Consider the following 15,058-nt stretch of genomic DNA (forward strand, 5'->3'; position numbering starts at 1 on the left):
AAAAGGCTTCTGTATTGTCGCATGTACCAACACCTCCATCGAGACACTCCTTTGTGCAATTAATGCCAGCATGGTGTGCAAGTCTTCTTTGAATTTAAATGTCTTGAATAATACCAAGGTGATATAATTCAATAAATGTATTACTGAATTAATACTTGACAGGATAGTGTGTGACCCTATACAGTAAGTGATCGGCCATAATCATGGCCGTTGAGTTATGGAGTCATTCATAGATTAAGAGAGATCAGAGATGTCATGTGGGAGGCTGCAATTTAAAAGCTGAGCTTATGCTGAGCTTGTTTTTTTTCCTGTCTTGTCTTGCCTCATCTTGATGTCTTTTGTCTCTGTACAGAGCTTCTTCAGACCACTTACAAAGACACATTTACATATTTAAAGCTATACTCATCCACTAGGTGGCGCTGTGTCTCTATACAGTCCTTATACGGCTCAATAAGAAGTCTTGGGTGCTCAGAGAGCAAACCCAAATATCCTGAGGCTGAATAGATTACAGTATGAGCAGAAGCAGTGTTATTCCACCCTTCAGGAGGCCGTTTGTTTTTCCTTTAATGGCTGAAAAGAGGCTGTTCCTCCTCTCCTCAGGAAGCGTTGCAGCCTGCAGACATACCTGTGTGAGTGCCGGGCGCTGACCCACGTCCAACCTCCACAACCTCAGTGAGGGATCTGGTGTTTTGTAGGGCTGCCAGAGGCTCCAGCAGGAATCCAGACCAGCTGAGGTTCAGTCTGTTTTAACCCTCAACTCCCTCTTCTTTTTTTTTCTTCTTCTTCTCTTGCAAAGACGGGAACACTCCTGAGATCTGCAGCCTCAAGGAGTCTGTTGGTTTATTCTTACACATACAGTAGACGTGAGAATGATTCTGTCTCTATTCAGTTTATACTATTCAGTGTGTGTGTTTGTGTTTGTGTTTGTGTTTATGTTTGTGTTTGTGTGTGTGTGTGTATGCACCTGCTCGCCCTGCGTTTCTCTCAACTCCCATGGTGAAGCCTAATAAGTCCCATGAATCCTCAGCATCTTGTTTTGATTTTGTCCTGGGGTTGTTTTTCTAAACAGTTTAGCTCACTAGAGAAGTTCTGCTTTCTCAGTTTTTGCTGTACGACTGCTAAACAACATTTTTTTTTAAAACGTATCAACAAAAACAGAAATACTGTGTCTTAGAAGAGCATTTTGTCTTTCAGCATGGCTTTTGCTATAATCGTTCTCCATTCTCTGCAGGCTCCTTGTACATTTACTGTATTAAGTCAGAATAACTGTCAAACTAACAGGATTCTCATTGTGGGGTTCAGCACCTTGGATAGTTCCTTCACACTTCTGAATTCAAGTGTTAATTTATTAGTCGTCAGATCACCTTTAACTTGGGAAAGAGGCTGGAATAAAAGCAAAGAAACTGCAACTCACTCAATGGTTCATTGACAGCCTGTTCAGTCTGTTTCATTATTTACATCATTGATAATGTGTGGGCTGACTAGTGCTGCACAAACAGCTCTATGTAAAGAATAATAGATTTTTGTCTGCTTGTCGTATACTGTAGGCCAAAGGATTTTCTTGCAGTACTGTTATTGAGTAAGGATTGCGAATTTGTGCGATGTGAAAGTCCCAGTGGCTTTTCCTCTGGCATAAAGTGATGTTTTTATTGTTGAGTAAAGGCAATGTAAATGTAAATACGAAAAACAGGGCTGCATGAATATTTGTTTGAACTCTAATACCTGTATGCACATACACAGTCCAGCACAAACACAGTAATCATACTGTATGTGCAAAAATTTAAAACACACCCTGACAGACACTCGCTTCAAAGAGACATCCGTGGAATGGGCTCATGATAGCATTGTGACAGCCAGTGTCAGGGCCGTTAGAGGGAGGAGTGTCAGCGATGTGATTATCAGCAGACAGATAGCGGACGACAGCTGCCATTGGTTATTGATGACTTTCATAATTAAAATCCCTTATGGGGGGACCCAAAGAACAAAAGGGAATATCACACAAATGATGAATAGTCCTTTCATCTTTAAGGCTGATATAAGACCCACCAGGCTCTTCAGCATTGACATTGCTTTCCAGGAAACTCTCTGAATACGGTTTCAAAGAGGAGCCCGGTGCTTTTAATATTGCCAGAGCTCACACTGCCTGCATGTTTTTTTTGCGTGCATGTGCGCATGTTTGTTTGAAAAAATGGGGGACAAATATGAGGGAAATAGACAGGCTGAAAGAGAAAGTGCATAGATCAGACAGAAATAGAGATACCAATCAGACAGTGAAAAGGAGACAAGGTCAATGTGCTGCAACACTAGCATTTTCTGCTTTAATTTTACTGCAACAGTGAGGCTGATGTGTTCGGCTCTTCAGGCACACCAAATAATGTGCAACAACATCACGAGGAGATGTCCACCTAAGGGGCATGGATTTCCATGGTCTTTCAAGGCTGAATGGTCCTTGTTTATAATGGGGCGGGGGTAATTTATGCTCTATAACACGAGTTCGCTTCTGTCCAGTAGCTCTGATAGTTGAAGGACGAACAATAATGCCATTGTCTTTGGTGTTGTTTATTTTTTGCCTGTTTGACAGTAACGTTTTCCGCAGCAATAGCACAATATCCACTGTAGCGTAGATCACGCAGTCTGACTGAATACAGATTAAAACACAGTTAACACTGTTTTCTTTGTTCTGCACACTAAACTCTGATCTTTCAGCATATACTACGTTTATTCTCCTCTATTCTGCTGTGCTCTATACACTTCGCCCTCCCCCAGAGAAAACAAACAGACAGATGTACTGTCGGTGACTGTGGTTGAGATGAAAGCCGATCCTTTTTTGAAGGGAGTACAGTCGCAGATCAGACAGGACGACTGTCAGTGATAGTCTGCTCCCCTGCAGGCTCGATAGAGTCGAAGGTTGCATGCCTCAGAGCACTGCATGGCATCTGTGTGGATGAGAGAGAGACAGAGAGAGAGAAGGAGTATGAAGGGAATAGGGAATTCCTGCACGCCTGTCCCGACGCTGTGTTCGATCATGTATATTTGTGCGTATGGTGGCTGACAGAGTGGAGCTCCCACTTCTTCCCCTACTAACCTGCTAAACGGTCCTCTTCCACCCACCCACCACCACTCTGTCCTCTCTTTTCACATCGAGACGGGGGCTGCTGTGACATCACTCATTCCCACGCACTCTGATTGGCTGGCTAGTGGAGGGAAGTGGATTGTTCCTGCAGAGAGAGAGAGAGAGAGAGAGAGAGAGAGAGAGAGAGAGAGAGTAAACGTGGGAGGGAAGGACCGAGGTGGAGAGTGTATGAGAGGCAAAGAGAGAGAGAGAGAGAGGGACTAAGCAAGAGAGATTGATGCTGAGGCAAGCCAGCACTGCGCAGCGCTCACTCACACACATACACACAAACAGTCTTTGCATCACACTCCGGAGCTGCTTAACAGGCAGGAAAAACACTGAGTCTGACTGAGTCAACAGCCCGGTGCTGTAGGACAGGACAGAGGACAGCCGGACGTGAAAGGCGAGAGGAGAAACAAGAGTATGATGCCTTCCTCGCTGCTTTACCTCAGAGCAACAGTTCCACCGCTGTCATCTTGAGAGGTCCAGTGCTCTAGGGAGCTCTTTTAAAGACACCTCCCCAAAAACACAGGAGGGGGTGGCAGCAAGGGCAGGAGCAAGGGCAAGTGTTGCCTCTCCCGGAGGTTGACGTGGATGTCCTCTGAACGTCCCCATGAAAACAGGCAGAAATCGAGGCGTAGCCTGGGGTACAAGATGGCACGACGAGTAGGTAGCGAAGCCTCCCAGAAAAAGAACACAGCGCTCAACCTGGTGGCAGGGTTCTACCACTACCTCCGCGGTAAGTGGGGCAGTGTGTGTGCATGGCTGTGTGTGCCCTGCTGAGGCAGAGAGTCTGAGAAAAAGATGGCAAGTGCATAGTGTGTGTATTTTTTTAATTTATTTTTTGAATGTGTGATGCTGCATGCGTGAGTTAGCGTGGCTCTGCAGTATGGACCGTACGTGCCTGCTGTATGTGTGTGTAAATGTACAAGTGTGTGCTTTTTGCAGTGTGATTTCCTTCCTCAGACTTTCCTGCAGGGTGGATATTTTTTGGGGAAGGGGGCTGTGAGTGTATGTTAAGCGAAATGGGCAGACATTTGAAGGGGGCGTTTCCACTTTGGCAGAGTGTGTGTGTGTGTGTGTGTGTGTGTGTGTGTGTGTGAGTGTGTGAGTGTGTGTGTCTGCCCGTGTGTGTGGAGGTCGCCGTGCTTTGAGCCTACAGCAGGTGAAGCAGGCGTACCCAGCAGACAAGTAGCAACTCACCACATGGGTCACAGCACAGCGGGCTGGCTGTCAAAATGTTTGATTCCTTATCTCTCTGTTTGACCCTGTGGCAATCTGTCGGTGCTCATATGTATTTGGATACCACACATTCAGCATTGTGCCTGCCTGCCTGTCTGCCTGGTAGATAAGTCACATTATCTCGCTATTCTATGGAGAAACTAGAAATGAAATATTCCGACAATTGGTCAGGCAGTTTGTTTGCGGAGGATTGTACTTCCTTAGGTCTCTCAGGTTTTTGAACCAGTCCTGTCACAGTTTTTGAAACAGACAGACAGCCTTAGAGACAACGAACTAGATTTTTTTAATGATATTTCATTAAGGTTATCCTCACTGTGGGGGGTCAAAGTGGGAAGTCGGGGGCTGTGGATGAGACTAATGATACAGAAGCTAATCAACTGTGTTAAAATGCTGCTGCGAGGCTTCGTTGCCGAGGACGGCTGGTTCCCTTTGTGAGATTGAAAGAATGTGGGTGTGCATATCTGCGCTTAAGTGAGACTGTGTGTGCGCAGAGTTCAAAGTCACCTCGTCCCTGAGACTGCGAGGCTGGCACCACACGCACGTGCAGACATGTTCCCCGTCACACATGTTCCTGCTCGAGGATTGTGGGGGCTAAACCTTTCCCATTCTCATCCAATATTACTGCCTATCAATATTTCATTGCTCGTGGACCCAATCAAAAGATTAATTCATGGAACAAGGACCTGCTCAGTGGCACGTATGACTATGCGTGAATGTATCTGCATTATGTATGAACGACACCCTCCCTCCAATCTCCCACCCTCCGACGCACAGACACAAACCCTTTCCTGTTCGCACCTGCCCACACTACCCAGTGACACACTAACCAACTTGAGTGTAATCAAACCGTCAGCATATTTCATTAAGGTGGAGGAAAGCACTGCGTCAGATGTCCTCTCTCAATGATAACATGCTTATCTCAAGGATATTGCTCTGTGCCACAGACGGGACAGAGGAAAACAAAAAGTGCTGCCATCCTTTGAGTCCCAGGTAGATTGTGTTGTGTACACGCTGATGGGATGTATGTGGCAGCTGCACAAGTCCCATTTTTTATCTCATGGGCTGCAAGCAACATTGAATTTTGTCGTCAAAAGATATAAGGAAGAATAAATTGTAGCAGGAATGCATGAGTTGGTTCTAAGAAAGCAGAAGAAAACACACTCTTCTAAAAAAAAACCGTTTCTCTAAATTTAAGTGTTTATTGGCAAATTGTATATATACTCAGTTGTTCACATGTGGGAGTCATGACTTGATTTATTTGTTGTCCTCATTTGGGTTAAGTGGCTTTCAGGGGACATCATCAGCAGACATCTGTGCTATTGATTGTGCCTTTGCTAAATGGTCTTTATCGCTGTAGCCACCACAAACAATGTCCTTCCTTATGCATAGGTAAATCAGGACATTTAGAGCATGGTTGGCTTTATGTGCTGTGATCATAATACTGAAGGGTGCAAAAGATTGCGTGCTTGGAGCATTGTCAGATTAAAAACCTCTTACGGATCTTGGCAGATAAAGGAAGAACCGCAGCACCTTCTATCCTCTAAAGGGCATTTTTGAGAGCAGAATTTTCTGTCCACACTGAGAGTTGTTCAGCTGGTGAAAATGCCATCTGTAAATGTCAGATGCCTTCTACATTAGCGTGAGGTATGATTCGCTGTGACTGTGTTCAGACACATTACACAGAAAGTAATAGTATCAAAGTTAATTAGAATAACCATCCGGTCCTGTGTCCCAATCGACTCTCATAACAATAGACAATGAGAAGATTGTGTTTTAATCCCGTCTTTGTTTGTTATTGCATGTGACTAATAGTGATGCTCTGGGCTCTGATTTCCAGATGAGCAGGAGGCGGTGCAGAAAAGGACCTTCACAAAATGGATCAATTCCCACTTGGCAAAGGTAAGAGAGTCTGGTTGAATCCCACCGCTACTGCCAGCATTGTGTTGTCCATTTACACAAACACTGGTAATAGTGTTTATAGACTGCAAAACTTCCCCCATCTCATTGCTTTTCCACTTTAAATGACTTTACTTTACTCCACCCGCGGAGCATGCTGCTGTGACATTTGCTCCATTTCCAGATCTTGTAATCGGGCCGGTCATGGGACCGAATGTGCCAGCTAAGAGCTCACACACATACACAGTCATTCTCACATGCATGCCTTTCTTATTCCTCACTATTCTTCCAATCTCATATAGCTTGTAGCAAGGATTTACTCTCCAGCTAATTATTGCTGTCACATTAGGGCATTTACGACACTGTATATCTTTTTCTCCTGGAAGCTACAGTCAGTAATTTACATCTTAGTAACCTCTCTATCTCAATATGTGCCAATTTAGATTGTTCATGATAAGAGCTGTGAGTGAAAGCTGGCCCTTCATTTGTCCTCTCAATACGCTTGGACAACAGTATGTCTGTGACGTACACTAAACAATTACACTTGATGCAGCCGCCTGCAGGGGCCATCATATGCTTGTAATTATTGTATCATTATGCATTAGGCTCCTCAATTTCACCCATTGCCTCTTAAATGGTGTGTCAGGAATGGCTGGACAAGGCAAATATGCCACAATGCAGCATAATTAACTGTTATTTCAATCTGTGACGCTCCTCTCAAGGTTTCATATTTGATTACGACAGCTGTGGAAGCCTTGAACCGCGGTGACGTGGAGCAGAAAATTCATTTGAAAAGCACTCCGAAGGGCATAAACCTTGACGTAATATTAAATATCACGTCGCAGGACAGTGCCAGCAGAAAATTACACACAGCCCAGTGTTTAAAATGCCTTCAATATTTAAAAACATTTAAAGTAAGCACATGGTTTATTTATTTCGTCCTTCTCAGAGCAGAGCTGTGGTCCTTTTGCTATTTCATAGTCATTGGAAATGGGGTTTGAGTTATTGGGGAAAGACGATGAGGCTTCAAAGAGATACCAAGGATAGGGATTCCCAAAAAGTATGGATTATGAAGTTAAAGTTTAAGAATACTTTTTTGCTGAGAGTAAAGAAGATTCAGGCCACTCTCACATCTGTTTTGTAAATTTGTAGACGGGTCGAACAGCTTTGTTTAGCATAAAAACTGGAAATGAGGGAAATGCCTGAACTTGCGTCCAACCAGAGAAAAATGGCATTTTACCATTTTACAGGGGTTAGAAGGTATAATTAGATATAACGTGTTAATTAACAAGTAACGAGATATGCTGGTTGTCAGAATTTCCCCCGTTTTACACGTTTATATTAACACTGGTTTCAGCTCCGTATTTTCTGTACAGATATTGATCTTCTTATAAAATTTCCAGCAAGAAAATAAATAAGCATATATCCTAAATATCTAATTATTCTTTTAATGTAAAGTTGGCTCAAACATTTTTTTTTCCCCCTATTGTTTGTACAGTTGAATGTTTGAGCTTCACTGTGCAGAGTTTAAAACTAGAAGCCTGTTTTTAAATTCATCTTCTGAAGGGGGAAGTTTCCATGTGCTCATTGAAAACAAAATTTTGAGCGGTGTCACATGACTATTAGTTCAAAAGCCAATCCTGGTCCAATTCAATGTGTACCACTATGATGTGGAAACCTCCAGTACACGAACACTGAGACATCTTCTATCCAGCACTTAAACTTAAGAAATTAAATATATTTGTTTTTTCATTGAGCCTGGGATATATAATGAGTGAGAAGGAGTAGATTTCATTTTAAGGAGTTTTACAAGATGCACATTAGACACAAATCATTATTCAAAGAGTAGTTTATATATATATATATCTTACAGCAAGTCTGTCTTAAAGTGCAATAACATATTGTAATGTCTGGTAGAACAATATTCATGAAACCGCCTGTAGCAAAAACACAAACTGGGTTCACATAGATCTTAGAAATATAATTTAGATTCCATTTAAATTTGCTTTGATTAACAAATTTAGCTAATTAATTGATTAGTGATACTGTCACAGTTCCATTGGAAGAGATAACAGTATTTGTTTTCCATGCTTTTCTCCCTACCAAGTTGATCAAATTACGTAGTTGCTGTCCTCCTCGCTCATCATGAAACTGCTTACCCTTTCACCTGATGCCTGACGTTGCCATAGAGACACTGATTGGCCCATATTTGTCTTCAAAAATGTCTTGGTTGTCACGGCAGCTTGTCAAATGTTCGAAGGGCTCCGTTGAGTAGAGGGCTAAGAGTCACTTACTTACAGCTGGTGTGAAGGATGAAGAGGTGCATTTCTTGAGGATGTTGGAGACTAGTGGAGATAAAATGGCGTCTTATGGGCTTACCCTCACATGTAGAAAACTACTCTACAAAAAAACATTTAAAGAGACACATCAGGCAAAAGAAAGAAATGGTGTGAAAGAGAGACAGACAGAGAAGCTTTAACAGTTGGTTTAGCTTTGCTCTCAGAGGGATAGATCATGCCCTTGGCTATGCAGATGATTAGGCCACTCCAGTTATCACAGGTCTTTAATTCAGCGCCTAAAGGTATGTGATTAATCGTTAGGTGAGTTGAGACATAGCATGAGGGCTTCCTTTTTCCACTATCACTCCCCTCCCCCTTACTTTTCCACTCCACAGGTATAACAAAAGAAGTCTTGTGAGCTCTGACAAAGACTTTCTATGAGTGGAAACGTATTGAAGCCGGTAATTTATACAGAAGATTAATGACTCTCATTACTTGGGGTAGTTCACCAGATTAACTCAACAAAGATATAAACTGTAAAAAGAGCAAAGGGGTCGTACTTTGTGCACATTGTGCGTCACATTTAGATAGAGGTTGATGGTGTTTTGACCACACAGTCACTCAGTTGTTTTCCAGTTTTGCTTTCCTCCAAATTTCTGCCTTTAAAGGCACATTTTCAGTTTTCAAGTGTATCAGGCTTTCAAGTTGCACTCGGTAGTGGAGTGACAGGGGGGGGGGGGGGTTGGATTCAGTGAGCGGACCCCAAGTTTCCATTTTGACAAATCCTTTCTGAGAAGGTTAAAGCTTAATTACGGAGTGGCCAGTGTGAACAGCAGAGGTCTCATCGTCGCTCGGCCGTTTTCCAGGCAAACAGCTTTAGTGCAGTAATCAGTGAACCAAGTGTTCTTAGAGATTACAGCAGCAGAAAGTGAAGCTTCCAGCTCCTCACTCAGTGTTAACTCCTCTGCTCCCCCTGCCTGATCATTTTTTTTGGGGGGTGGTGGGAATGAGAGGATTGAGTGGGTGACATCCTACATGAGCACTAAATTAAAATCCAGCAGATCATATGTACCTCAGCCAACTAAGCTGCTGCAATGGGTTGTTTTTTTTACACTTTTTTAATTTACAACTTGTCAACTGTGCCTGTGGCCTCTTTATTTTCCCCTTCCTGTTAATTTATATTTAGATACAATCAGTAGTAGCATCTGTTCAATGGCAGCGTTGGTTTGTTAGACCGGCTGCCTCTTTTATTTCACTTTGTAAAACTTTGTGTTTAGTGCTGAACAGCAAATGTTAGCATGCTCACACTAAACTAAGACGCTGTGTTTCAAATGATGTACTTACATATTAAAACTCCCTATTTATATTAATATTAAGTGTGAAACGTTGCACGCTCCAGGGTCGCCATTTTGGATATGTAGCGGAAAGAGAGGGACCACCAACGTAAAGTAAACTGTGGCAGCTGCAGCTGTTGGAGAAACATCGCACAGAAGTGTTTATTCCTCACTAAGTACCGCCATACTGCTGCTGGACAGAAGCCATCGGTGTGTTTACTGTGTGCGCGAAACAGAGGGCAAGAAAACAAGTTAATTTCTGGGTGAAATAATTAAAGCCAGCAGATATGTTGGCAGCTGACACATCGAGTAAAAGTATTATATGTGACTGTAAAAGAAAAGTACGTCATTTCGAACACAGCCTAATATGCCGAGTGTGGTAAATAATATGGCTGCTTGCATTGTTATTACGTAAAGTAAATGGGCTTACATGGGCAGCACAATTCTTAACATTATAATACGTGGACAGGAACTGTGTCTTTTATTTTGTCAGTATTGGATTTGATGTCTTACAAGGTAAAGGTCAATTTCTCCATTCACAATATTATATTGACAGTTGCAGCCCAGTTATGTTTTGTTGGTGGGTTGTTTTGATGACCTTCAGATAAACTTTCATCCTCTACAGTAAATTTATGCAGGAATGTGTGCAGCTATCATTTAACTTACTGTGATTTTAAACATGGAGTTATTTTAATTGGTACAGTTACGTGCAAATAATGTCCTTTCAGAATAACCTCAGCTTCAAAAGATTTTGACAATGGGCATCTAGTGTCAATTGTTCCTTCAAACTGTATGTATTGCAATTCAAAATGAAACCCTTCAGTCTTCTCTTTGTTTCTGCCCCTCCCTTTCATGCGGTTGATCTTTTGGAATCCACTGAGTCAAGTGTACCAGGGGAATAACACACAGACAGGCACGCATCCTCAAAGTCCTTTGCTCACAATCAATTATGGCCCAGACACTCATATGTAATTAGCTCATTAAGTTCCTGATTTATTTTTTTTACCTCGTGTTTCTGAGCAGAGGAAATGAATATTACTTTTCTTATTTTGTAATTAGTTTGAAATTTCCTCATTAGCTTTGGGATAATAATGAACAAATAGGTAAATTTAACTTCAATTAGCTCATGGTATAATTCATCCCTTTGAATGGGGTCTTTGTAAGAGCCTCTTCTGTCACTTTATGATATGGGCACAAGTGCTGTCTGAATATTCTAGTATCCAAAGCCATGAAATGACATTAGAAGAGGAATTAGTGAGAAGAGCTACTGTATTTGCTAATTAATTTTGAAAGACTCAAGGTTAGTGTCCCTCCTCTTCCTGCCTTCTATCATCTTTCTCGCTGCCACTCTTTCTACTCAATTAAACCCCTCTCGCATATTCACTATGTCGGGGTTGTATATGTGTTTTCTTTCACACACCATACACACACTCCACTTGAACGTGACAACCCAGACACACTCGTGCACGCATCTCCACTTTTACTTTCCCTCTCCCCTCTCTCTCCCTCCCTCGCTTTGCCGCTAATCTCCCTGTGAATGGTTCGCTCGTCTGAACGCACCCCTCGCCCCCCTCCTCTAAACCTCTCCTCAGCCCCAGCATGTGACTGTGCTTTAAGAGAAATCCTTGATGTGGCGTCTCCGAGAAACAGAGATATGTGGATTTCCTCGAGTCTGGAAGTCTGTGTCAGGTCAGGGAGGAAGTCAATGGGAAGGATACAGTTTGAAATCATCAGCATATTTTAGGATTTGAGGACCCCATTCAGAGTCTGCTGAGGCTTTGCTTATGGTGAATCTCGCTGTCAGTAAAGCATGGCACCGCTAAACTCTATTTGGGCTCCAGAGCTGTTTCTTATGAGGATTTTTAACCCTGTTTCACATGTCTAAATTACTATCTGACAGTGTAATATACGTATTATATTCTGGTTTATGTGTGTGCTGCGCCACTTAGAGTGGGATAACGTGGAGGAAAAAACACTTCTTATCTTATAGTTTTATGTACATTGCAAAAGCTATTAAGACTGAAATCCAGGGGTTTTGCAATCCTAGAAAACTGAGGAGGCTTCGTTTGAGTTTATTGCATGAAGAGTTTATGTAAACAGAGAATTCATGTGACTACGTACTTACGTAAAAGTAAACGACCAGCTGCTTGTTTAGGAATGTCTCCTCCAGACTTGATAAACTGTCTCTGGAAAAATTGCTTCACAAATATATCAGCCTATCAGCAATATATTGGTATCAGTGTACAATTGTCCAATATGAAAACTTTTTCACAGAACAAAAGGCAGTAAAAGATCCTTTGGTTGAATTAGAAATTGTTCTATTTGTGTGTTTTTTTTAAATACTTATTTCTCTATTCGTTATGAACTTCCCAGTGAAGATTACTGTTTCTGTGCACTTATGTCAGTGTTAACGATAAACTGTAAAATATCCTGCCTCATTACATGTCGTAGCTTCAAGTGTCAAAAGTGTTTAATAACCACATTTGAGGCATCACTGCTAAGAAAATGTGTGTTTATATATCATGCATATAGAGTGTATATATAAAGAGTATCAGCTGATATATCAATATCAGAATTTTACACTGCCTAATATCTGTGTTGAGCTGAAGAATCAGTATCAGTATGTGAAAAGGCTGTAATCGAAAACCTGTTTCCAAATGAGGCACATTGTGAATGTATTTGTTTTCTTGTGCAGCGTGTCCCGCCTCTTATGGTGACAGATCTGTTTGAGGACATCAAGGACGGTGTGCTGCTTCTGGCCCTGCTGGAAGTTCTCTCTGGACAAAAACTGGTGAATCTCGTGGTCTTTTCTAAAGCATGTGATTTGGCCACAGACTTCAAACACTTCAAATATCCTCCAATCTCGCTGGATTACATTTTCACTTGTTCACACCAAGTTGCCAAAGTTTAGATCAGATTGGTCAGATAACACAAAAGAATCAGTAATTTTTTTAATTGTTTTTTTGTTTTTTTATACAGGAACAGTCAGGCTCAAAAGATTCCCAGACTTAATGCAGTGAATGCGAAATGAGTCACAATGACATGGAAATACTTATTGATCGGCTTTTATTAGGTTGTTTGAATTGACCAGGAAAGCCCAGATTAACAAGGACAGATCAGAGTTCACAAACACACACACACACACATACAACACAAAGACACAGCTTGAGGATTTTACTTGGCCAATATTGCCTAAGGTCTAAGATGCCTATGTCCTATTGATCTGGCTGTTTAAAGTCAAACACAGCTATGATTGGACCTTTGTGTATTTTTCACATTATTTCAGAATCCATATTTTCTCTCTTTGTCTATTGTTTCTTTGATTCTTTGTAACTGTGCTCGTGTTAAATTTTCATACATGTGCTTTATTCAGTACTTAATAACTTCTTTTCAGTAGCACTGTTAAATATTATCCACAGTTTTTTTTTTTTTTTTCTTTCTTTCCATCTTCATTGTTCTTCCTTTCCCTTCCAGCCATGTGAGCAGGGCAAGAAGCTAAAGAGAATCCACTGGGTCGCCAACATCGGTACAGCTCTTAAATTCCTTGAGGGTAGAAAGGTAAGAGTTCAGTGCCTTCTTTTTATGTTTTTTTTTCTCAGTCTTTTAACCATCCTGCTGCTCTCCCTGCTCATCTGCTGCCTCGTGGGCTCAGATATTGAATCCTGACCTTGTGTGACCTGTTTCCCCTTCCTCCTTGCCTATAAATGATGGCAAATTCTTTGAAAACGTAATTATTGGACTAATTCAGCTGATCCATCGTACTCATTCATCCCACCACACCTCTTGCACTCAATGTTATTAGTACTCTCCAGTTTTCTTTCTCTCATTTGTTGTCATCACCTTTGATTTAATTGAAAAAACATAGTCCATGATTATTTTTCCAGGTTTCATTGGCAGAATTACATCAAAACCCGCTCAATATGTTTTTTTTTGGATGTAATCATCTAAATGCATCAACTGCCCCTTGATGAGACGAGTAAAACACTCTCAAAGCTTTGCCTGCCTTGTCCTTGGATATACATAAATATCGCCATAAGTATGAGCTGGTGTCTGCAGGGACATTGATTTGTCTTCCTCAAGTGTGACAGGGTTAAAACTGTAAATCCTACACCAGTAATCTGCCGTCTGGAGACGAGACGTCAGTGGGCACTCGGCTGTATATGTCTGTGGGTGACAGTGTAAATCTGTGAGTTGAAAATTAAATGTAAATATGCTCTGTGTATGTTTAGACCGTAATTACATTTTGCTTTAGGGGCTCAATTGCTTTGTGTCCGATACTTGTCTCTTGTGTCTGCATCATAGAAAATTAGTGTGCAGTGCCGTCATGATGTTTACCATTTCATAACTCATGTTTGGAAAATGTTGAAACCCTGTAATGTACGTATTTAACTGGGAATTAAAAACTCTCAGCTGCGATTTACAGTTATTTTCAACATAATTGTTTCTGTTCATTTTTTTTTCTCAATGGCTGTAAAATGATAGCCTGGCTGTGAATGTCGCTCACAGCTTCAGTTTTCTTCGCTGTGATAACCGTCTGGAAACTCGGCTCGTATTAGCATTTGCACAGCCACTCTGAAGAGTGGATCGATCAGCGAGTAGTGTCTGTGGTTAACCGCGTCTGTCCTGCCCCTCCTTCACTGTGATTGGTCAGCCGGTGACAGTGACGAGCGCATTGCAAATATTTTTCCAACTGTCATTGACCGGAAAAAGAATTCTGCACGTTAAGCGTTCAGTGCAGAATAAACGCTCAGCACATCGTCAAGCTGCTGGCGTTCATCCAAACAATTACAAAAAATATGCTGTACTGCTGTCGGAAAAAATGCTTGGGTGGACACAGGCTGTAGGTAGTTGCAGCGGTGGCAGAGTGTCGGCCTGTTTCGGCACATGCTGGATGGTTAAAATGAACCGGAGGTTTACACCAAGCAGGATGGAACAACTGCAAACGATTCTCTGTGGAAGATGCCCAGACCCATATATTCACAGAGTTAAATCGGGTTCTGGTTTGCACCAGGCTAATAAAATGACAGAAAATATGGAAATGTTTCCATCACAGTTTCCCAGAGCCCAAGGTGATATCTTCAAACAGCTTGTTTTTTTTCTCGCTAATGGCCCAAATATCAAAGTTATTCACTTGATAATTTCACAAAGGGAAGCGGAAAATAGTGAATGTTTTGCATTCTTACTTCACAAAAAGT

The 15,058-nt window shown here is 41.7% G+C and overlaps 1 protein-coding gene and 1 long non-coding RNA gene across 8 annotated transcripts in view; one reads left to right on the forward strand and one right to left on the reverse strand.

The window, feature by feature from the left end:
* Positions 1–15,058, forward strand: part of syne1a (spectrin repeat containing, nuclear envelope 1a) — a 130,695-nt gene that overhangs the window by 8,044 nt on the left and 107,593 nt on the right. For 6 of the 7 annotated variants that reach the window (XM_069158183.1, XM_069158184.1, XM_069158187.1 and 3 more), the window contains exons 1-4: positions 3,707–3,851; positions 6,192–6,253; positions 12,559–12,654; positions 13,338–13,421. In XM_069158183.1, coding sequence (XP_069014284.1) covers positions 3,707–3,851; positions 6,192–6,253; positions 12,559–12,654; positions 13,338–13,421 — 387 coding nt within the window. Of the gene's footprint in view, positions 1–3,706; positions 3,852–6,191; positions 6,254–12,558; positions 12,655–13,337; positions 13,422–15,058 lie in introns of those variants that run through there. The other variant, XM_069158186.1, reaches the window with a different exon arrangement.
* On the reverse strand, positions 2,513–3,664 carry LOC138203387 (uncharacterized). The gene is made up of 3 exons (XR_011178711.1): positions 3,560–3,664; positions 3,086–3,218; positions 2,513–2,936 (listed from the first exon to the last, which is right to left on the reverse strand). It is a non-coding gene; the product is annotated as an uncharacterized lncRNA (long non-coding RNA).

Source organism: Embiotoca jacksoni, unplaced genomic scaffold, assembly GCF_022577435.1.
Source record: "Embiotoca jacksoni isolate LCO1_2020_lvr unplaced genomic scaffold, fEmbJac1.0.p SCAF_23, whole genome shotgun sequence".
Lineage (NCBI taxonomy): Eukaryota > Metazoa > Chordata > Actinopteri > Embiotocidae > Embiotoca > Embiotoca jacksoni.